The sequence below is a fragment of the Strix uralensis genome, chromosome 3 (genome assembly GCF_047716275.1).
Source record: "Strix uralensis isolate ZFMK-TIS-50842 chromosome 3, bStrUra1, whole genome shotgun sequence".
Classification (NCBI taxonomy): domain Eukaryota; kingdom Metazoa; phylum Chordata; class Aves; order Strigiformes; family Strigidae; genus Strix; species Strix uralensis.
Window position 1 is genome coordinate 32,746,780 of NC_133974.1, and position 24,579 is coordinate 32,771,358.

At 36.1% G+C, this 24,579-nt stretch overlaps 1 protein-coding gene across 7 annotated transcripts in view; it reads left to right on the top strand.

The window, feature by feature from the left end:
* The window catches only part of ADGRB3 (adhesion G protein-coupled receptor B3), a 486,594-nt gene that overhangs the window by 195,519 nt on the left and 266,496 nt on the right, over positions 1-24,579 (top strand). For all 7 annotated transcript variants that reach the window (XM_074861803.1, XM_074861802.1, XM_074861800.1 and 4 more), the window contains 6 exons: positions 1,054-1,215; positions 9,154-9,318; positions 12,799-12,963; positions 13,821-13,985; positions 20,228-20,329; positions 20,896-21,002. In XM_074861803.1, the coding sequence (XP_074717904.1) occupies positions 1,054-1,215; positions 9,154-9,318; positions 12,799-12,963; positions 13,821-13,985; positions 20,228-20,329; positions 20,896-21,002 (866 nt within the window). The remainder of the gene's footprint in view (positions 1-1,053; positions 1,216-9,153; positions 9,319-12,798; positions 12,964-13,820; positions 13,986-20,227; positions 20,330-20,895; positions 21,003-24,579) is intronic.

Below are 24,579 nucleotides of genomic sequence, written 5' to 3' on the forward strand. Positions count from 1 at the left end.
AAGGACTTAGGTTTAAAAATGGAGGGTGTAATAGAGGCTTCAGCATGCCATTTTATACTGATTTTTAATGAGAGAAGGTAAACATGAATCCACAATGTTCAGTGAGGTATATTCACATTATTTTTACATTTGCTTTCTGAGAATACTCAGGGGATCCAGTTTTCTGAACATGTCTTTGGTAAAGGAATTCCAGAATTGTGTGTATGGCTGTTCATGGAAACTAAATTAAGCATTCTTTCCTGAACATCCATGCAAGAAGACTTTACACATTACTTGCTTTCAAAAAAATAGAAATAATATAACGTTCTATCTCTCAATGATAAAAAAATTACACTATCCAAATGTATGGTATTAATAAATCACATCTGACAATTTTGAACATGTACTATACACAGTAATGAGATCTAGCACATCCAAGAGTTTAGCACACCTGTAGGTCAAAAGCAAGGAGCAGATCTGTGCAGTAAGTGATCAAACCAAAGTTCCCATCCCACCGTTCAGGTTAAAATTTGGTAAGCAAAGTGCTTCTCTTTGCCAGGGAACTTCTTTCAAATGCTAGATGACTCTCCTCCACTGAAGAAAAGACAAGAAATTAGAGGGTTGGTTTGGGTCTTTTTAAAAATCAGAATTCCCTTTGGTAGAGTTCCTTAAACTATTACCTAGCCTTCATTCTAGAGTGATAAGTATAAATATCAAAGATAAATCCTTTACTATTATATAAAAAGAGTTGTCTAAGTTCTTTTAGCATCCTGAGGGCAGTGTTGTTTCTCAAGTGTTGAAGGGCAGTACTTCTCATAAAGTTGTAAATGATGCTAAGTGATCAAAGTATTTCCCTCTGACAGGCATTATGTGACTGCAACATTGTAGGTGTATTTATTTTCTATTCATTGCATATTTTCACAGCTGCTTTACTCCATGAACTTTTAAATATTTATTTTGGTGTGGTACTTTTTTCTTTGATTTAAAAGAGCAGACAATAACGAGCTTTAGCAAAAAAAAAGTCTCATTAATACTTATGTCTATATTCATGTTTGTTTGTTGTCTTGAATACAGGTGAATCTGGTGTTGAAGAGTGGGCGCAGTGGAGTACGTGTTCAGTTACTTGTGGTCAAGGGTCGCAGGTGCGAACCAGAACTTGTGTATCACCTTACGGGACACACTGCAGCGGCCCTTTAAGAGAATCAAGGGTTTGCAATAACACTGCCCTCTGTCCAGGTAGTGTTAGCAGCCAATAAATAAAATTGTGGATGTTTTTGAACTGTATAATGATAAGAATTTGCAACTATATTATTGTTGTTGTTGTTATTATTATTATTAATGAATTTCATAAGGATATTTCAATTAGAGCAGAGAAGTGTAATTCTATTCAGCTGTGAAATTTTGTCATGTAGATTGTTATTTTTACTTTCAGAACAGTCAAGATATGGAACAAGGGTCCCTTTTTTCTGACAGTTTCAGATTTTTTAAAAAAGTCTATATTCTCTGATTTTCAGTCAGAAGAGAGAAGGTATAGCATGAGTACAAAATACAAACTAAGGAAAAAATCCAGATCACCAATACATTAAGAAGGAGAGACTGATTAACAGGGTGGGCTAAGTTAACATATATTACTCAACACTGCTATTGTTTCGCCATTTAGAATACTGTCTTCTAGGCAATGGGCCAGACAATGTTCTCTACACAGTAATGTCTTCATGGACTTCCCTTTACATTGTTCTGGCAAGAAAGGGCAACAGCTGCCCATCAAAGGAAGAAAGATCAGACAAAAAGTAAGTCTCTTACATCTGACACAAGGTAAAGGTCATCAGTGTCTTGCATCACAGTTTTCCTACTCCTTTTGTCTCAGAGATCTGGACATACTTGGAGTTAAGCAGTAGTTATACACTAAGGAGAAGAGACAGGCATGTTCAAGTTAGTTGCTGAAAGGGCACATCTCATTTCTTTAAACTCTACCTGTGGATCTGATTAATCTGGGATGAGAAGCAAAGGGAAGGCATATGACTACATTAATTAAGTAAATGCAGAAAACCTATATGCCTCCCTTCAGATGCACAAATTCCTCAGGTCTTTGTAACGTTTGATCCCAGGGGGGTGGTGAGCCATTTTCAGCTTCTGAGGAGGGTCCCTCAATTTTTGAGGTACACTAGCTGTCATACACAGAGAATCCCCTGGACTTTATCTCAGTAAGTAGTAACATGTAGAATCAAACTCTCATGTTGTTACTGTGTGTTGAAAAATATCCAACAGGAAGTGCATATGTGATCCCATCGGGGTTTGTGTATCAGCATTATAAGATCTTTAGGAAACCTCTGTAATGGAAAGCAACTTAAAAGATTGCATCTAGATAAACCATCACTGTAATAAGAACCGCTCTCAGCACCTAATGCTTTATTACTGTGCTTTAGGTAAAATTCACATGGGATTTTCTAATATTTCTAATATGGAAATTCCCAGGCAGGGCTGAATTCAATCACTTGAAGTGTTTTCATACAAAAATGGCATCTATTTCTAAAAAGGTGAGGCTAGTGTAGAGTCTGCCAGAGGTGGGATACATTGCAAAAGAACTCTTGACTTGATAGTACAAAAATAAGAAGTGAAAAAAGAGAACTATAAAAGAAAAGAACAAACATTCGAAACAACCATAGGTTTAAAGATTCCTTTGAAACTGCATGAAGTATGAAGATGAAAACACACAGTGCAGCACTCACAATGACATGCAGTTCTGCCTGCTTTCTTTGTCATTTAGTACTACCTAAGAAGAGGAAAGGCATCTAAATCACCTACTTTTACAGAATTTTATCTTCATTCCAGTAAGGAATGAGAACTTTTCATATCAAAAAAAGAAAAAAAAAAATCCATGTAATGTAAAAGCTAAGGTAATTAATTTCCTGTCAAAGCAAGCTGGAAAAAAAGTTAATTCTTAAATATCACATTGTCTAGCAAACTTCTAAACAATGCTCACACGAAAAGACTGCTCCATATTTCTCAGGTCACAAAGGAGCTCTTTCCTTACACATGAAAACCCAATTCAGGGTACAGCTTTTGTTTCCAGATACCTGGTATGAGTACCTGGTATGAGCAATGGCTACCAATTCTCATTGGCTAAGAGTGATAGTGCCAAGATATTTTCTTTTTCAGATCAGCACAGTTGATTCTGATAATCTTTATGTATCTTGAGTTACATTTTCCTAAATAATTAGTCTTCTGGGCTTAATCTTTCATGTTGTTTCACATAACTACAATAACCTTATTAATTTATGCTGGTCTCTGGCTACAGGGTCACTACTGTGTGGCAGTGTGCAAGATTAGCAATTTAGAAATGTGTTTTCCTAGTCACAGATCCATTAATTTTTCAAACATCCCTTTAACTATTAGACTAAATATCGTCTGTCTTAAATATATTATGTATCTTGTCTCAGAGAGTTGCATAGTTCAAGGATTATCCCTGGTCCATGCATAACGAAATGCATGATTTGTATACTAGTATAATTAAAACACAGATTTGGCATAACAGTCCAAACATATACGTATATAACTGGGATCTGGCCTGTGTATGCAGACCTGTACCACTCATTCCATACAGCTTTTGGACTCTATTGTCACAGCAAGATTTTACATGGTGGAGCATAAACTAGAAGCAATAAACATACAAAAACTTAACAGTGGTCTCTCCTTGTAACCTACAAATAAAAAATCTACTGGGGCATATTCATTATATGTTTGCATCATTAGTAAAAGGCAAGAGGGAGGATTCTGAGAGCTGTAATAATGTCTCCTAATCAAAAGTTGCCCCTTCAAAATAAAAAAGTATGCAGAATGGCCTACTGGACTATACTTCAAGAATCTATCCACAAGTATCAAAGGAACCTGTTAAACTTGCAAATACTTGCAAGTCTTCCAGAGTATTATTAACTGTTGCCCTCATATACTACCTTTAGTGTCTAAGATACTCACTGGGATGTTAGGAAATACATCTCTCTGTGATCTCACTGTCCTGGAAAATTTTCAGAATGGGATTCACCATATATATATATGTATTAGTATTGAAATGAAGCTTTAAATTTCAAAATAGTACTCCTGATAATTCAAGTAAAATCATGAAGGAATCGTTATTCACATAATTTTTCATTTATTTATATATGTTTTGTACCACTACTATTTCAGGTGGGGGAGTCCATTAGGTAATTCAGTCTGTCTTGGAATCAAGAGCCTTCTAGAAAAGTTCAGCAGAGTACGCAACAAAACATAGCTTAGGTAGCCATCGTTACTGGTTGTGAGCAAGGACACCTCAGGATCCAGTACACTGCAGTGCCACTGATTCAGTTTAGTGGATCATTTCCTTGAAGTTTAGATCATCTGAGTTAGTTTTTATTTCTCCTTTTTCATTGTCTTCAACAACTTTTACCACAAAATTTAGCTGAAGCTCATCATTTTCAGGCTTATGGGTAAAGCAAGACATGTCAGGAGCAGGAATACCCTAAATCATCTAAAACATTTGTATGCTCAAAAGCTCTATTTTGGCCACTTATCTGCCTTTTTTTCTTAGGTCTTATATCAAGTTTAGCCATATTGCTGAAATGTTGCACATTTTGATACATTCTGTGCCTGCATGGTACAGTGACAAAATCATTACAGAGAAATTATTCCTATCTTTTTTTAATTCCTGTAACTTCATTGTCAGTAAACTATGCTCTGGAAGTTCAGTCCTTCACTTGAGAGGAAGAGTAAGACAATTTAAGCTTTACAAAAGGAAACTATAGCACTTAAGTGAATTTAAATTTGTGCATACGAACCCTCTAATTTAATTTTTAAAATTCCATTAATGTAGCATCTGCTTAGATGGAGTTATTCAGCCATATTAAACTAAGATACCATAGAATCATAAAATCATAGAATGGTTTGGGCTGGAAGGGACCTTTAAAGACCATCTAGTCCAAATCCCCTGCAGTGAGCCGGGACATCTTCAACTAGATCAGATTGCTCAAAGCCCCGTCCAACCTGATCTTGAATGTTTCCAGGGATGGCGCATCTACCACCTCTGTGGGCAACCTGTTTCAGTGTTTCACCATCCTCATTGTAAAAACTTTCTTTATATGCAGTCCAAAGGTACTGTCTTTTAGATTACAACCATACTTCTTCTCCTGTCACAACAGGGCCTAATAAAAAGTCTGTCCCCATCTTTCTGAAAGGCTGCTATAAGGTCTCCCTGGAGCCTTCTCTTCTCCAGGCTGAACAACCCCAACTCTCTCACCTGTCCTCACAGGAGAGGTGTTCCATCCCTTTGATCATTTTTTTGGCCCTCCTCTGGACCCACTCTAACAGGTCCATGTCTTACCTGTGCTGAGGACTTCAGAGCAGGACACAGTACTCCAGGTGGGGAGTCACCAGAGTAGAGAGGCAGAATCACCTCCCTCAACCTGCTGGCTGTGCTTCTTTTGGTGCAGCCCAGGATGCAGTTGGCCTTTTGGGCTGTGAGCGCACATTGCCGGCTCGTGTCCAGCTCTTCATCCACCAGTACCCCCATGTCCTTCTCTGCAGGGCTGCTTTCAATCCCTTCATCCCCCACCCTGTATTGATGCCAGTGATTGCTCCAACCCAGTTGCAGGACCTTGCACTTAGCCTTGTTGAACCTTATGAAATTTGCATGGCCCCACTGCTTGAGCTTGTCCAGGTCCCTCTGGATAGCATCCCATCCCACAACTGTGGGATGTGGTCAACCACACCACTCAGCTTGGTGTATGCAAACTTGCTGAGGGTGAATTCGATCCCACTATCTATGTCATTGATGAAGATATTAAACAGTACTGGACCAGTAACACTTACAGTGAAACATCAATGGCCTTAATAGCTTTCCAATATCTGTTCAGTTTGAAGCTGAACAAATCAAAAGCATTTAAACCCTAATAAAAATCTCCCAAAATATGCTTGTAGGATGAAGGCCAGCATGGCCTCACGCCTCCTCCCACTTCACAGCAGTTGGGTATTGTGAACACTGTGGGTGTTCACTTCAACATGATTAGGTTCACAGAGTGGCAGAGAAGGGAAAGATGCTCTGCAATAATCCAAACTCATTGTGCTAGCAATCTTTTTGACAGATAAATTGGCAATAATCTGTATATTTTTGTCCCAAATAATGAATCTTTCATCTGAAACTGTGTTATAGAAAACAGTAACTCCTCTGTGGGCCAGCTCTCCATCTGGTGTAATTTGGCATAGCTCATCTGGCTATAATTCATCAGATATTATAGGGTATTTTGCATTTAGAAAATGTTATTAAAGAAAGAAAATGTAAATGAAATATCAGAAAAAAATATTCAAAGGTAAGAAATTTGAAATTAAGATGTTCTTTTAAAGCTGATCTGGATAATACTGGACACTTCTGTAGTACATTGAACAGATTAATTCTCCTTGATATTTGTTTACTGACATTGGTTGTTTTCCTAGTGTTATGCCTTTTCCATCCTTGACTTTATTAGTTATGTACTAGTTTCAGATATACATACAAGAAGCTACTGTGAAATCTTTATTTAATGAGCTAAAATTTGTCATGGAAGATGATTTTGGACACAGCTTACCGAAAACCACAAATAGATATAGGATAGAGTTTGAGTCCACCCATAGTGAAACATTTTGTTCTGGCTTATGTTCAGATCCAAAATCACAAAAGAATTATTCTGTGTTGCTGCTAACATGCAGTCACTTTTGCCAGAAGAGAAATACAACCTTTTGGTTCAAGACAGTATCTTTAAAGAGCCCCTCAGCACATGTTTTTTGTCATTTTTAAATGAAAACAACTAACTTGTAACATTTTGACAGCATCAAATCAAAACTCCAAATTAAACAATAGACTTAAACTTGTATGTACCCTGGAAAACCTCAGCCTGTGTCTACTTAGTGTCAGGACCTTTCTAATTTATTATTTTTTACAGAATAATCTTTTTCTAATTTGGATTAATTTTGGTTTGCTATGTTTTGTGCTTTTTGAACTTCTTGTTGCACCTGAGTATCTTAATGAACCATTGTGGTAACAGGAGATGAAATTTTATCATTGTTATTACTGACTACTGTTTGGAATCGGACCTGAGAAATTGATTTCTCATTAATTTTTCTCATCTGATAAAACATTTGGAGTCTTAGAAATATGTCTGGAATCAGAATCTACTACTTTGTCAATGAGAAAAAAATCTTCAGATCATATGGCTGGATCAGAGTATAGTACCTGTCTAAGTATAGTATCTGTTGAGAAGATATGAAATGTAAGGGATTATATGCAGATGTAGGTATAAATTTACTAGTTTTAGAAGAGTTAGGTTTCCTGGTTTTGACCAAAATGTCACAGTTAATTAAGGTCTCTAAAATAACTAGACTAAAGTCTGTCACTTATTTTTGAATGCTCCTGAGGGTTCGGTTTCGGGTTTCTTGCTAATATAATGCAGATTGATGTGATATTTAGAATAAGATAATTTTAATAAAGCTAGCCATGTAGGATGTGAAATAATTATTTTGCTTTTTGACCACTTGTATGTGACCAACTAAAAATCTTTCATCAGTTGAGCTGTTATCTAGTAGGTTAAAATCTTCCCTGAATGAAGCTTGACATTTTCTGTGGGGTACAATTTCTCAGAAGTTAGTTAACAAATTTTTTACCTCAACATAGCATCTGAAATGACAATTTTCGTTACTTTTAATGAAATGCAATAGAATCTACCTAAATGCAGAACTCCCCTTGATCTTACTGATGATTTTGTGATAATATGCCAGGAAGCTGAACATTCTTCCACACCCTTGGCAACTGAATTTCACCCTAGGAAATGTTATTCTGATCCCTACAAAAAAATAATTTTATTTGTAGAAACTGGGCAGGTGATACGTGCCTTCAGGGCAAAGGAAACCAATACACAAGAAGTTCTTTCGCAGTGGTGAAAAAAAGTGAACCAGAAAATCTCCTTCTTCTGTAATGTTGTGAATCATTACCAATGATACACTGAGATGTTATACACTATTTCACCCTCCAGACACCCTTCAAACAGACAGGGTTGCAGAAACACACACAGTTATGTGATACCAAGTGTGATGCTCAGTCTGGATACTAAGTGTCTGGATTTCTCTTAAATGCCTACTACAGTTCTCATTACTACCTTCCTGTTCTCACAAAGCCTAATTTAAACCTGTTCAACTGCTTTTATTTAAGCAGAAGAAAAATAACTAAAGTTTTGCAGTATTTTTCAATTCATAAAGAACTGTTTTACCAACGCATGTATGGAATTGTCTCACCAATACATGCTTAACTATCATATATTAGAGAACTTTCTGAAAATTTAACTCGAATTGTTTCTGAAAAGGGAATGCATGTGGTATATATGCTTATATGGATATTGTATATTAGTTTCTCCTACAGTGGAAAAAATTTAAGGTAGAGAAAGATGCATCGTCTATGATTCTTTATATAAATTTTATTAAATACTTGTATATAAAAATATTGGTATGTGTTTGTAATTTATTGTGTACTTCTGAAGGTGTTTGCAGTTTGCTGAGTGAATATTTTTTTAACATAGAATGATGCGTGTATTACTGTGTATGTTAAATCAATTAATACGTTCATGTAAGGAAATAGTACAAGCCTCTTTTGCTTATGTGGTCTTGGAATTTTCATGGAGAATAACTAAGCACATGTGCTGCCATGTTTCCACCAGAATTTAAACAAGTGAAACAATTGTAAGAAAATGGCTCCGATTTATTCTGGTGACACAGTAAGAAATTATTGCATTTATTCCTATATTTTCAAAAGAAAGCTTAGTTTTGATTGCTTCAAGTTTTTACTGTTGCCTTGATACATAAAGTACATGCCTGATTTTCACAAAGACTAGTCTCCTGAAAATCAGGGCTATCTCAAGTCAGGCACCAAAGATATCATAACTAACTTTAGAAAAGGGAAGCCATCTTTCTTAAAAGAATGAAAGAAAAGAAAATGTGGTAGTGAGATTAGTTTAAAGATTAGAGAAAATGATTCTTTTAAAATTGAAATTACTTATGCACTGATTTCCTTGAAGCTGGCAAAGTAATTCCCATTTAAAATATTGATCTTGTTTATTTTGAAATCCTTCTGTTACTTCTGTGTCTATTTCTGGTTAAAATCTGTTTGATTTGTTGCAGTACATGGCGTTTGGGAGGAATGGTCACCTTGGAGCTTGTGTTCATTCACATGTGGTCGAGGCCAAAGAACTAGGACAAGGTCATGTATACCTCCCCAGTATGGGGGAAGATCATGTGATGGACCTGAAACACAACATAAACCTTGCAATATTGCACTCTGCCCTGGTGAGCTCATATAGCAACTCTCTGCTTTGTTACAGTGCATTCAATGTGCGTTGTTCTGATGTCTTTTATTGCCCTTTGCACACAGAAAAAAAAGTTATGCAAAGTGAGTAGGTGTGGTAATATTGTTCATAAGTCTGACTGTAGGGATTAAAGGATATAATCAGGATGGTAACTGTTCAAGACACTACACAAGCAGACAGTTCTTAGTTTCTTCAAGATACTCTCCGTAGGGCACGGTATGTTGTGTAGGAAATCTTGATTTAGGACGGGTCTTGGAGAACCAAAAGGCAAACAATTTTCTGAGTGTGACTTAAAGGGAGACATTCGGAGGTCACACAGTTTGTGTCCACCATATCTGTTTGAATTATGTTTGCTTAGAGGTTCACTTTAATTATTTATTTATCATACAACAAACATATTTGGGAAACTGTAAAATTTTAATTGCTATTTATTCCAAATGGATATTATTTACATGTGTACAGAGAGAAAGGCTGACATAAGCTAGGGCATTATTTGAATCCCAGTTAAGCCCTTATGGTAAGGATTTTAAGTGCCTCATTTCTGGGAGTTAGTTGCTAAACCTAACAGTAAACATTGTGTAGACTTCATGTTAAGTCGTCTATTCACTGCAATTGAAACTACCTCAAAAAAATCATATATTCTTTCAAAATTGATTTTAAAATTTTTGTCCACTGGTTATGATTAATTTTGACCAAAATCTTCAGTATCTGTGCATATAAATGTATATACATATATATGTGTTTATATATATGTGTATGATACCTAAGTGTTATATAAATGCATATAACGCCTAAGTATTACAGCAAGTTCAATAAACATAAATATGATTATATATATAATAATAACTTAGTGAACTCATTGTAATATTTAGGTATTAGAAAGGTGTCAGGTAGCTGTAATGTGAGAAATTTCTTTCATGAGTTCTGGTCTGAGAGTGTGAAGGTTGCCCTTGCAGTGGGCTTGTTGAATATCCATGGTTCACAACACTGCTGCAAATAGTTTCTCCATAATCAGAGCTCTTCCTGAGAAGGGTTGAGGGCATTTCATTAGCAAATGGTTGTTTGATCATTTGAAAACAGAGATGAAGGAAAAAAATGGAATGTAGTGCCTTACAGAATTAAAACTTAGTTTCTTGGATTTTTATGAAACCTGAATTTTGCTTTTCTTCTGCTCAGCAAAGCATACTCCAACTTTAGGACAAAATTTGTGGAAAAGTTTTAGTGTTGAATGCAGCTGCAAAAATTTTGAATTAATCCAGTTTTTGGCCAAGTTGGCAGCTGTGCAATTTTACATGTGCCTACACAAAAGTAATTAACATGATATATGAGCATGAAGCAGAGTTGACAAGAGAAATGCCAAATAAAAATAGCAGAGAAGAAATTAATGTATTCAGTTCAGTATTGCAAAGAAACACAGAAGATTTTACACCTAATCTGTCAAAATAAGCAGTTATTTGAGAATTCTGGATTTTGAACAGTCAATTGTACCTAAATGCCTTTCACCAGAAGAAGTTATATACTAATTACATTTAAAAGTAACAGTTTAAATCTTTGCTGAATGTTAAGATTTGCTGTAATTTGAATGTTCAGTTTTATAAGGGAATCTTCATGTTGAATTCTTTAGTCTTTTAACGGTATTTCTGATATAGAAAACTCACATGCTGTTTGCTCCTAAAGATAAAGAAGAGAGATGTATGAAATATATATGAGAAGCTACGGAATGAGTTTTCTCCAAAGACACTATAGTAATTGATTCGATCTTTCCTACCCTAAATAATACTATATAGTAATGAATAAAACTGAAGAGAGTGCACTGAAATGTAATTTCCATAATGTTTTCCTCTTCACATAAAGCTTTTATGATTAATGAGTGCAACTAGCTTCCATGTTTGGAAAGATTTCCATTCTCTGCTGAATAAATTACCAGGGTGCAGCTTCATATCTTGAGAGGCATCTGCATTGAGGAGTGGTTCACAGCCAGGCATTACATAGAATATTTAATACAGAACTTTAGGAAAAAGCCTCAAAAACTCTCTTCCTTTAATTCACTGGTTGTTGAGATATGGATAGTATCTTTGAAATGTTAGAAATGTTCTGTGGTTACTGTCAGACAACAGTAAAATAGTTCACCTCTGTATTTCACTAAACAGTGATGCACCCATACAGACACAGTGTGTCAAAGCACTAATTACTGACACCATCAATTTAGGAAGCTGCTATTCCAACCCTCCTTTAGAAGAATCCTGAAATCAGGGGCTGGCAAGTGCGCCAAGTGAAGTTTGTAATTTTCAGTGGTGGTGCTTTTATAGCAATAGTAGTTATAAAACCAGGTTGTAGTATTAATGAGTATTAATCAAAATTGTATTACAACCTACATTTTGAATTTATATTGGGTAACTGCAGGTGCAGTGAGGAACTGATGATTGCTGAAGTCTGCATGAATGCAGGACTCTGAATTAGCACAATCAGTAATAGCCCATTTCATAATGCTTACCCATTTTCAAAAATACTCTCTAGTCCTATTATCTATTACAGACCATATAATTTTTTACTTGTATAAGAACTTAATTGGTTTATATTTTTTATTATTTTGGGTTTTTAATATTTCCATTTACCTCAAGAAACTTTCTGAAATATGAAATTAAAAATAACAGTCTTAAACCTTTACTCATGGAAATATTCATCCAAACTCAAATATACGGGGCTAATACAAAATACTAAATACAGAACTCATCACCCTATCTATACCGTTTAAAAATTCTACTTGACAAATTCAGAAAGAAGATTATGCAAGATGCAAACACAGAAGCAGACCTGAGGAGGAAGGCAGGCCATTTCTGTCCTACTTTTTATGTCAAAAGAATGTTGAAGAGCTGGGATAATATGCCTTACAAGGAGGATGAATGATAAAAGTATATTCAGCATTATAAGTATAGAGAACAGAGACTGTATGTGAGGCAAAGTGGTAACTCCTGTTTTCCTTTTCTTACTCAACTAGAGAGACCAAATTCCAGAGTCAAGACTAAGAATTTTATAAGCTGACCCATCTGAGTGATCTCCGCATCTGTAATAAATTACTTTGAAGGGCTCAGCATTTACGTGATACAAGATTGGCCCCTGCTTTTGCCTAAAAAGACTAGTCTTTTTAATAAGGCCTTGTATGGTATGTGGGCAAAATCATAATTTATCCATTGTTATATCAGTATACAATTAGAGGAGATGAAACAGCCTTTACTTGAAGAAAAAGGAAAACAGTTTTCAATTATTTTAAAGTGGCTCATAATGGTGGTTTCTGTATTTGATTGCTGTAAGAAATCAAGTGTCTTCAGGCTAGGCCCAGTCCAAGAGGCTGCATTCAGGCCTAAGTTGAAACTCCCTAATCTAGAAGGAAGCCACAAGGCCCTGCCCAGTTTAGGTGGTAACTCTGCTGTCTCCATCTCTTTTGTGCCTGCCGCGGCAGTCGACGGACAGTGGCAGGAGTGGAGCTCGTGGAGCCAGTGCTCGGTGACCTGCTCCAACGGCACCCAGCAACGGAGCCGGCAGTGCACGGCGGCGGCCCACGGCGGCTCCGAGTGCAGAGGGCCCTGGGCCGAGAGCCGGGAGTGCTATAACCCCGAGTGCACCGGTGAGTACCAACTGGGACTGGCGCAGGGAGCTGCAACTCTGCCTCTCCTGCTCAGGAGATACTCGGGGGCCAGTCTGGCCAGTAGCTCTGACCCGGGAACTGGGAGTACACCAGCAGGCTCCTGGGCCACCACAGGCCTTGGCGAGCTGCAGAGGGGCAGAGCAGCAGCCTCCAGAGGGAAAGAATACATCTGGAAAGACTGCATGATGGGCTGCATATCAGCTTTTTAATTTTATCACCATTTAAAGGACATTCAGCAGTTTTAGAAAGATATGTTGAAGGACAAAAAACTTTATAAAGTGTTTTGTGAACCTAGAAAGTGAACGTGTATGAACTGATTCTCTTTTACACTGAGACTACTTCATGATCTTCTGGCAATATAAAAGCAGCCTTCCAGGGTGGGTAAATTACATTTATACCTACTTTTAAGCCTCATTTGCACTGTCAGAGCATGTAAAAATCAAGCTCCTAAAATATCACATGCAAAAATGTTTTCATTTAGTTTTTTAAAGGGTACTTATGCATGTTGTAAATGTGTATCATTACCATACAACAGCACTATACAAGTATATAAAAAAAATACAAAAGGGACAATGTCTGTTTTGCAGTCTTAAGTAAAAGCTTATGTGAGCCAATTCTTATTATTTTATCTTGAGATGCACATCATTTAGACAACAATCCCATATTTAGGAGCCAAATACAGACTTCCCCATATTCCCTGGGCCTACATCTACCACTTCTGTCACTGTTAGTTTTATCTGGGGGCCTTTCTTCTCTTACCCAAGTAAAGAATAACCTGTCTATCCTTGTTTATGACTGTCATTGTGTTACAACAGTAATTATATTTTTCCAAACAGCAAATGGCCAGTGGAACCAGTGGGGCCACTGGAGTGGCTGTTCCAAATCCTGTGACGGTGGCTGGGAGAGGCGGATAAGGATCTGTCAAGGTGCTGCCGTGACTGGGCAACAGTGTGAAGGAACCGGAGAGGAAGTTAGACGGTGCAGTGAACAGAGGTGTCCCGGTGAGATGCAAATATTATCACTGTTATTATCTACACTACATATGGCTTACCTTAATGGTCATCTTTAGGAGAGACGAGATCAACTTCCATAGAGCAATAACCATAAAGAGACATATTTGGCCTTGCTTTACACAAGTCACTGATGTTTTCCTCAGTAGAGCTGTGTTTATGTAGCTAGGTGTAAACTAGCCCTATTGGATATATGAACAATACATCATGTTTTAAATAAATCAAAATACCATAGTAAAGGAAGTTATCAGAAAAAAATATTACATTGCCTAGGTATGCCTATATTATTTGGAGCAGCAATGATTTGCTACAGAAACTCTCTTTGGATGAACCATTTCTCAGAATATCAGGGCTGGTTTTGTAAATCATGGAATTCCTTTTATCCAGTGTACAAGAGATGTCTTTGTAATATATTTGGGGTAAATTCCAGTGCAATAAAGGAGAAAGTGAACCTTACTGTACTGTATAGAATGAATGAATACATGAGCAACATTTTATACAAAGAAAAGTAATTTAAAATGAAAAAGGCACATCTTTCCTATTTAAATATAATGTTTAAATATATTTCTTTGCACACCTTTTTACTTTGCCCTCCCAACAGTTTTAAGTCTTTCCCACTGAAAGCTAATAAAAGTGTACTTTTGAGCTTCTTCAAAAGTGATGAATAAACAAGAACAGCTGGTGAATCTGATCGTATTTATCTGTAAAGACACATTATCCTAAAGTAAAAGAATGCCTTGTTGAATAGGTGTAAGATAACAAGGTGTAAGTAGTGTAGGATGTCTTAGCTGTTCACTTGGGAAATTGTGTGTTCTGAACTGCAAGCCAAGAAGCAGCAAAAATCAATCTAGCAATCTCTTTGACTTCTAAACATTTCAATGGCTATATTCTCTGACAGCCAGAGAAAGGACATAAATGGCAGGAATGCTTTGGGTCAGGAAATAGGAAATATGTCAGATGTGAATTTTATGTTATCAAACCCCAAATTTTCATAGGCAGCATATTTATCCCTTGACAGCCATCAAAGAACAGTTTTCGAAGTATTTGCAGTATAGTGGAACAATGAATCTCATTGCAGTCAAAGAACAACAAAAGGACTATTTGTAGTGATAAAGTTATAATATTATACTGGAGAAGTTAACCAAATTTAACTTCTCAAATGATCTCTTTAATTTTAATATGACATTCATGATTCGAAAAACCATACAAACTAGTATTTTTATTGGATTCCTAAGCAATTTATACTTTCCATAGTTAATGCAGACTTCCTCTATAAATGCACAGCACAGAAAGTTACTGTGAATCTTCGCAATAAGCATTCAGATCAACCAGTTTCTGCTTATAAAACCATTCTTGAAATAATTTGCATTTGTATATTTAAAAGTAAAACCATGCTGCTACAGTCCAATTTTCAAAGGTTGCCACCTGCTGTTAATAAAATATTTTACAGATGTATTTACAAGTCAAATGCACACAGAGCTTTATTTGCCGTTTGGTAAATTTATTTATTTACTTGATTAATTCCAGATTAGAATCAGTATGCTTATAGAAGCCATAACCTAAAGCACCTTTTAACAAGCTATACTTGTGCAGAAGATTATACATTAATAACAGATTTAATTTTTCTGTTTCTAGACTGACATTTACTAAAGCAGCTCAGATTTAAATGTTGACAGTGGATAATTTACCAAAATTTTATGAAATTATATACAGAGTTACATTTTATAAACACCAAGTAAAACTGAAAAGTGCTATACAGAGATGATTGTTTAAAGTCTAAGCAAATTCCATAGCCCTAAAATAGTTCAGAAAAGCTATTTTTGTCTCAGTGGTTTCTTTTCTATGTAAGTCATTGAGAAACATGAGGGACTAAAATGTTAATTTTTTCTTATGTTAGCATTGCTTTTCCTTTAGTGTAAGACCAGATCCTCAGCTCTGTAGATCTGCATAACATATCTGTAAAGTGGATGAAGCTGCAGCTGTTTGTATCACCCAGAGGTCTATAGACTTACAGAAAATCAAATTATAGCTGACTTTAATCTGTGGAAGCAAAAGGATAACAAAACCTTTTTCTATGATGCCGGCCACTGTTAATAAGATACTTTGCAAACAGAGTTGTTTACTTGACTGACTGAAAATCTTGACTGGATGTTTTGTAGTTTGAGTTCTGCATTGTCTGAACGTTATCCATGATTGTCTTCATAGTCAATCAGTGATTGTCTTCAGATAGTTTGGGCAGGGAGTGAATTACATCAGACACTCCTAGAAGCTGAATATAAGCAGCGCTAAGCAAGGCAGCCTTGGAACTATTATCTGAAAGTTGGTTTCTCAAACAGCTTGGTTTCTGGACAAATGTTGAGTATCTTTCTTTGTGATTTATTTCTATTCACAATTATAAATTTTAAAACTGTGGTTGTTTCCTTCCACCGTGTAATATTCTGGGAACGAAAAACAAAGATCTGAAGATATTTTGTCTTCAGTCATTGCTCCTTTGTTGTGTACAAATGTACAAAGTCTAGATTTGCTAAGCAGCTAGTCACGCAGGAATCACTGTGGAAAACTTACACAGGATGAATGAACAATAGGTTTGTCCCATAGGAATAAAGGAGACAGCTAGGTAACAAAAGAAATTGAAATCCATGACTGATAAGGACTTACATGGCAAGCTGATCAGAAACTATTTTAGAGAAATGTGTGAGAGAAATAAGATAAGTCCCATCAAATGTGTCAGTAAAAATTAGGAGATGTGAGGACTGAGAACAAAGTACAGTATTATTCAGGAGAGAAGACTTCTGTAAATTTATTTTTATAAAAATAGGACCATGTTCTTGTGACAGTTTTAAGAATGTGTTAGGTTCCAGTAATACAGTATCACTTTCCGGAAATACTTAATTTCATAATAGTTAATTCTATAATTATTCAATGCATGTTCCAATATTTATGCTTTACCTAGATTTTACTCAAAACAGATCCTCAATATTTTTCTCATAAGCCTATTGTCAGTCATAGAAAACATAAAATAGGAATTGTTTTGACCAAAATATTACTGAAAACAATTATAGACTACCTTGTTTGTTAACAAACAGATAACAGTGCAGAACTGCTGTCAAAAACCAGTTAACGATTTCCTACAGAACATAGAAGGTTTCTTCAGGGGCAATACTAGCTACATAAGATAGAATATGAGAAGGGGGAAGATTCAAATAATTGTCAACAACTAAATAATAAAATTAAACCTTTAGGGTTTGTTTTGTCTCTGATTACAACACTATTCTACAAGGTGTTCAAAAGCTTTTCTCTATTGCCTTTGTTTAAGATAATTTTGCCTGTGGCATTGAATTAGGATTTAAGAGAGAAACTGTAGTTCTAGCTTCATCTGTGAGCTGCTGTGTGCTGTTGGCTAACTCGCTTCACCCTTTTGTGACCTTTTCCCATATTTGTTAGCTGCCTAGCTAGATCATAAACTCTGTGAGGATGTACATGTCTTTTGCTATGTCTGTGTGTTGTACAGAGCTTCCTCAGATCCCAGGTGGGTTGATTGCCTCTTGGAGATGCATGTCCTCTCACCATTAATGTCAGAGGAAGACTGTGCTTCCAGACCACTGAGTTTGTGGAGTGTTTGTGCTTATGTGGGATGAATTCAGGCCTATCATGACAGGGGTATAATGTGGTAAATTTGAGTACATGCTCTGTGTGGGAAGATATTGCTGAATCACATCATCAGTGAAAGAGAGATCTGCTTTCTATTTGCCAATTTTAGCAAATTTACCTCAGCATTTGCTGTCTGCTTCTAACTTTTAGCAATTCTCTATGATTTTGTACAGCTAACTCACAGTTATCTGTGGGTGTGTTATGAATTAATTGTGCCATAGTTACAGAAATACTTGAACTGGTCCTGAACAGAGCCAGCAGGGCCAGCGAAGATTTTTAACTCAGATATAATACCACTCCAGCGTGACTGTAATGTCTCCATGGGCAACATGGGTTGGAGCCTCGCAGATGCTTTAGTGTGGGTGGATGTCTGTTTAGAAAGCTCTGCCAGATATATTTTATCTTTGGGAAGAACTGGTTTGGTTTTTATGCACAGTATTCCTTGATCCAGGGTATTTGTACAGTGCGTTGCAAGGCACAGAGTCAGCCAGGGACCAGGAAAACTTCTTTGCTTGGGCAAAGTGAGACCTCTTCCAAGCTTTGACTTGCTCCCACACCTCTTTCCTGATAACTCTGCATTTTGGGAATGCCTTTTACTTTGAACACAACACACAGGTGCACAGATTATCTCTGGCACTAGGCTAAAGTTAAAACGTAATCTTGAGTTCTGAAAAGTGTGATGCAAAAAGACACAAGTATTACCCTTCCAAATAAACCGGAAATCTTTGATATTACCCATTACTTGCTAACATAAAAGAGAAAATGCGGTGTATGTAAGTACACATGTATATGCATGTATGTATTTTTCTCAGAAGAAAACTACATTTAACATTAAGTATTTGGAGGGAAGTAAGAGTTCTAGTTCTGAGAATCAATACCTAAAGTGTTGATTAGTGAACACAACGCATTTGAAATGGCCACAGCTGCATGACAAATACATTTCTCAAAGAGCTCTAAGCTTTAGCAAATTTGTGTAATTTATAATATTACTTCCTTATGATGTTAATTTACACTCCCCAAATCAGAACATTTCTTTTGCTTTTAAGGTCATAATAGGATGGTAACTGTATTTGCTTATGTCACCAGCTGGTTTATGTTTATCAAAATCTGCTTTTCCCATTGTAATACTGGCCTGATGCATTCACTTATTGGGCATGTCTGAAACAGCGTTAGTATTCTAGATTATGAATATAACAAACTTTCATTGGGTTTTGCCATTAATGGATCTCTTGCTTTTTTAGCAGCACCAACTGTCTTGATTTTATGATTCAGGAGTGCTGCTGGTGAGGCAAATTTAGCATTTTTTCTGCCCAATTGCAATTCATATTAGTGTTACTGAGCCATCTGCAAGGTATTCTTTGTCCTCCACAAAGAGCAGGTACAGCTTTGTGCAAAAGTCTGCTCAGTTCCCTTACTCTCCTTACTCCTCCAATAGCAGAAGTACAAAACAGGGAAGATGGACAGTTTTATGGGTTAGGTAATGGGATGGGAAAAAGCTGTAATCTCTTCCTGCCTCTTCTAGATATTTCCCATGCAACCATGGGTGAATCACTGAATTACTTTCTGCCTTATCACCCCATCTATTATAGTGGTAGAATTTCCTCTCTTTTCCTTTTTCTTGTTTTGTAACCGCTTTGCTGTAATACAGTGGGGTTACAATTTTCCTGTAATACATATAATATTAAATAACTCGTGGCTTTTCTCTGTTGAACTTGGAATAAATTAGATTTCACTAACTAGCATTTGTCAGTACTTTTAAGTTGTGAGATGACTTCAGCCAGATGTTTGCTGTGTTAATCTAATTTACTCAAAAATTATAAACTGGGAATCTACAGTAAAAATACAAAGAGCAAGATGAATGTAAGTCATGTGAAAATAAAGCACGAAGCATTTTCAGAAGCTTCTTTTTCCCCATGCAGTTCTGTTACTATGAAATTGTGAAAATATTTTTTCCCTTTGAATGATATTGCAGGAGACAGTAAAAGGCCATTTTGTTTTATAGCCACTCAGTCGCACATTATTGACTATACTTGCCTAATTACCAACTTGTGCTGAAACACATTTCAAAGAAATAACCTTCTTTTTGGCCTTCAGAATATACAACTCTCATTTGATACCTTTAGTGCATTTAATGATTCAACTGCAGTTTCAGAACTGATTCTTTTACATACAGTTTAAGTTTTAGAAAAATCTTTAAAATTTTAGTGTAAAATAAGCATCACATCTTATAACATTTTAAGTATAATCATCTTCTGATAGATGCTTAACGTTATTGATGAAAATTAGAGCAACAAGATTCAGACCTGTTAACATTGCAGCTACAACCTAAAGAATGTTTGTTTGCTGAGGAGTATAAAGACACAGACTATATGAAAAAGATATGGTCACAAAGATGGATATTATAGAGAAATTGCAGGGTTTGCATTTTTACATTTTTGTACTTCATTCTTAAAATCAAACCAAATGATGTTAGCATACACATGTCAGGAAGAATTAGGACAAGATTGAAGACTTACTTTTCTGATATAAAATATCTGTTTTACATTAATGTTTCTATTTAAATTCTCATTTCTAAATGGCAGCACCTTATGAAATATGTCCTGAAGACTATTTGATGTCAATGGTGTGGAAAAGGACCCCAGCTGGGGACATGGCATTCAATCGATGTCCTCTCAATGCCACAGGTACAGTATTACTTTGAAATTATATGATGATAAAAAAGGGGAGAAATATTCTGCATTGTGTTCTAGACATAATCGTTACTAGAGTCGTATACATGTGTATATATGCATATATGTGAATATATCTATATAAACCCCACATATTTACATGTGCATATACATACATATAGTATATACATATACATATACCCTGTGTCTTATAGCTTACATATATGCATGGGTCTGTGGTGTGTGTGTGTATATATATATATACACATACATATATGCATTATAGCCAGAAATAAAAAGCTGAGAAGAAATCAATTTGACAGGACCTATCAGGCAAAGTGATGAAAATGAAGCAAAACGTAAAAATCTTTTTAATTAAGAAAACACTGCTAAAAACCCACCAAGTGAACACTGAAATGTGTTTCAGAATCTTATACTACTTGCTATATACTGATAATCATTGCACGAAATTGTTTCTGTGTGTGCTTTTAAAATAGCATGGAATGTAGTTTGAATAAGGTTCATTCTTTCCAACTGTTCTCACTTATGTAAATAATGTCTGTCTTCTTTGTGACTTACAGGCACCACTAGCAGACGCTGCTCTCTCAGTGTTCATGGAGTGGCCTTCTGGGAACATCCAAGTTTTGCTAGATGCATATCAAATGAGTACAGACACTTGCAGCATTCAGTAGGTGCAAAGCCAGCTTTAGTACTTGCTCTGTTTATTCATTACTAATGGTGTGCAAAAAACCTTACTTATTTACACTCAAGTCAGATTTCTGGTAAGAAATGCCAGGAGGAGAATAGACCCAAAAAAGAATAATTTATATTAATGTATATTATTCTGATCTTATATGTTACTTGTGTTTGAGTGAAAGAAGCTTTGTCTTACTGTAGAAATGGAAAAATTAATCAGATTCCCTTTTTTCATGTCCACTGTGTGAAATTTTGATGGGGGTCAGAGGTAAGACATATTCTGGTTTATTAGAAATGAGATGTGAATAAATTAAATTTACTGGAAGAGTGACCTGCTGAGTAATTTTATAATACCTTGAATTCTTTAATTGCACACTAGGAAGTCAGAAACGATATTTCTTTTTTTATATCAAATTTAGAATTTCACCTTCAAATGTAACAATAGGAAATTATTATAGGGTAAAGCTATTGCAGTGTCTTGGAAAAAGTAAACTAACTCTAGATGAAGAAATATTATGGGTTTTTTCAGTATTCTTAACAAAAAGTTTCTTTGCAAAGCATATGCATTATACATTTATCTACTGCCTATGTTTAAATGTATAGATGTAATACATTGTATATGTTGCATTATAAATATACTACCATGGTATATGCCAGGTATATTCACTGCATTCTATTTCCATAGCTGAAGCATTCATCCAGGTTAATACTACTGTGGGAAGAGTTCCTTTGAAGATTCTCTTGGACAATGGTTTTTGCCTGCATGATATATTTTACTGACATTCTTATTACTCTGCCTCCTTTTCCAAAGGCCACCACTCCATTAATCATTCAGCAGAGGGGCACTAATACAACCGTTGCTTCATAACTTCCCAACCTTTCAACCAAGTGCAACACTTCTGTAGTGTTTTAAAAATCTTTGGTGGCTTGAAAAGTAGTAGTCTGACTGTCATTCCTCAAATCTGACTTGCTACTTAGAGGAGATTTTGATTAATTCCTTTGAGCTGCATTTCTGTTTCATTAGATTCCAACTTTATTGAGGGCTGGGATTCAGTTTCAGGGTAAGCCAAAGCAAGCATTATTTTTAAAATAACACAGAATACTGTGTCAAAGCAATTTTTCCCACTACAGAGAAACTTTCTTATTTTATATAGCTCTCTGAATGTTGCTCTGTCTCTTTAGTGTTCACACTGGATAAAACAACATTCAGTTGGCTGTAACTGTTTTGCATTTAATATTTTTGATATTTTATTCTTTTGCAACAGCTGCATATAGTATATCTAAACATACTTTATGGGCATGAACAGCAATACATTTGTATTTCATTTGCTTAGAATCTGTATTTTAATAAATAGCACAATAAAGGCAATAACTGTAGGTACTAGATAAACAGTTCTGAATACTAATAATGTCATATTGCAGGAAAAAAATCACATTTTGCAATCGAAAATATTGAGATATTTCAAAGTAAGGCAAATTACTTCTTTTACTTGATATTTTTGCATTTAACTATTACAACCTTCTGAAATTTTTAAAGGATTTTGAAATATTTTAAAGGATTTATTCATCTTGACCTGCCTGACCAGAAGACCATCCCTTTAGACCTTTGTTCCTCTGCTCTTACCTTTTTACATTTCATATCAACATTCATTCCTCATGCCACTGATTCTGTAGTGATATTCAGACTTCTCTTTTTATGTTATTGCTAGAAGTCATTCATAAGCAACTCAAGCAGTGGGAAATGCTCTTTCATGTTATTCAGTGATTTGACTTGCCTGGCTAACTTTTGGTGAGGCACCAATATTTTTTGAAGAGCTGCAAGTCTGCCTGGCAGGAAGGGGTCATTGTTGAACAAAAGAAGTAATTTGTAACCCAGATCAGATTTATCTATTCTTCTATATTTCATTTTACAAAGTATTAAATATGACTAGATGACACTGTGAAATAATCTTTTGCCAAATAACATTTCAAAATAGCTAAAGCTTCTTTAAAATTACACAAGCATCTAAACATCATCTTATTGCTGCACAAAATTTAAGTCCAGTTTAGATGCATACAAATTAAAGGAGAAAAGTGGATTTCTTTTACACTTGGGAACTGTTCACAAAGAAAATCAGCTTGTCTTACATCTTACTCCTTCTCAAAGTGAACAACGCAGTATATTTAAAGAATTGTGGAAAAGAGAGGTAAAGACCTATAAGGTCATTGCCCTGCAAATGTAGGCTTGTCCCCCCACGATACATATGTCAGCTCTATAAATCCCTGCAAATAGGGCTTTATAAGGAAGCTGCTGACAGACAGTGTTGCTGTAATAAATATGTGTGCTTATGAAAGCATTTATGAGATGCCTCAGTGTGCTTAACTTATCAATAATGTTATTTTACCAACTCAGACCAGAAATAGCGGGGGCTGTCACTCAGTTCTGTGAATGTTCCCATAAAATCTGAGTCTGAGCTGAATCCTTTTCAGTTCTTGCCTGCAATACATAAAACAGAAGTAGGTGTATAGTATTCAAAAATTATACTTCTGAAGTTGGTTTAAAGCACTTGATATACGTAATATACATATAATACTTAATACATTAAAGCATACCCACCTGGAAGAATACAGACAGGTCCCTGTCTCTTTGCCCTCCAAACAAGCCACGTATGATCCAGAACCAGCCCAGAAGTCATGTAGTTGAATTCACATGGTGCTGTGCCCAAGTAAATACTCCCCTAAAGAAAAGCATTTCATATGCTGGGAGCCAGAGAATGCTGCCTTGGCCACAGACCCTGCTGACCTGGCTACACAGATTCTGGACTGGAAACTTACAGTTATACTAGTAAATAAACTAAACAGGGTGACTGCCCAAGCTTAAACACTGTCCTTGTAGTCATCTACTCTGTTTAACTGTTTATCTGTTAGCATACTCCCTGAAATGATCGTAAGACCATACCAGTGGGCACTGTCCCAAACAATGCCTAGCATCCTTTAGAGGATAGCATGGCACAGAAACCATTCCCAGTAGGCAATAAAACCATTTTCTGGGACAGAGGAAGAAAAGAGAGCTTACCTTGAGGGATACAAGCTGTCTGTGCTTGTTGGCCTCAGAGCTAGAGAATATTCCCATGGCTACTTTATTTACCTGTATTTACTGTTTATATAGTAAAAACACCTTACATTTGGGCAGCTTGAATTGTGAGTAGTGAAGTTGAAGGCTCCATGGGTCCATCAGTGAGGCCACACCTGGAGTGCTGTGCCCAATTCTGGGCTCCCCAGTACAAAAGGGATATAGTGTTATTGGAGGAAGTCCAGCAAAGGGCTACTAAGATGATTAAGGCACTGGAGCAACTCTTCTATGAGGAAGGGCTGATAGCGCTGAAGCTGTTGAGCCTAGAGAAGAGAAGTCTAAGGAGGGATCTTATTAATGTGTAGAAATACCTGAAGGAAGGGTTCAAAGAAGATGGAGTCAGGCTTTTTTCAGTGGTGCCCAGTGACAAGACCAGAGGCAATGGGCACAAACTGAAACACAGGAGGTTCTGTCTGAACATCAGGAAACACTTTTTCACTGTGAGGGTGACTGATCA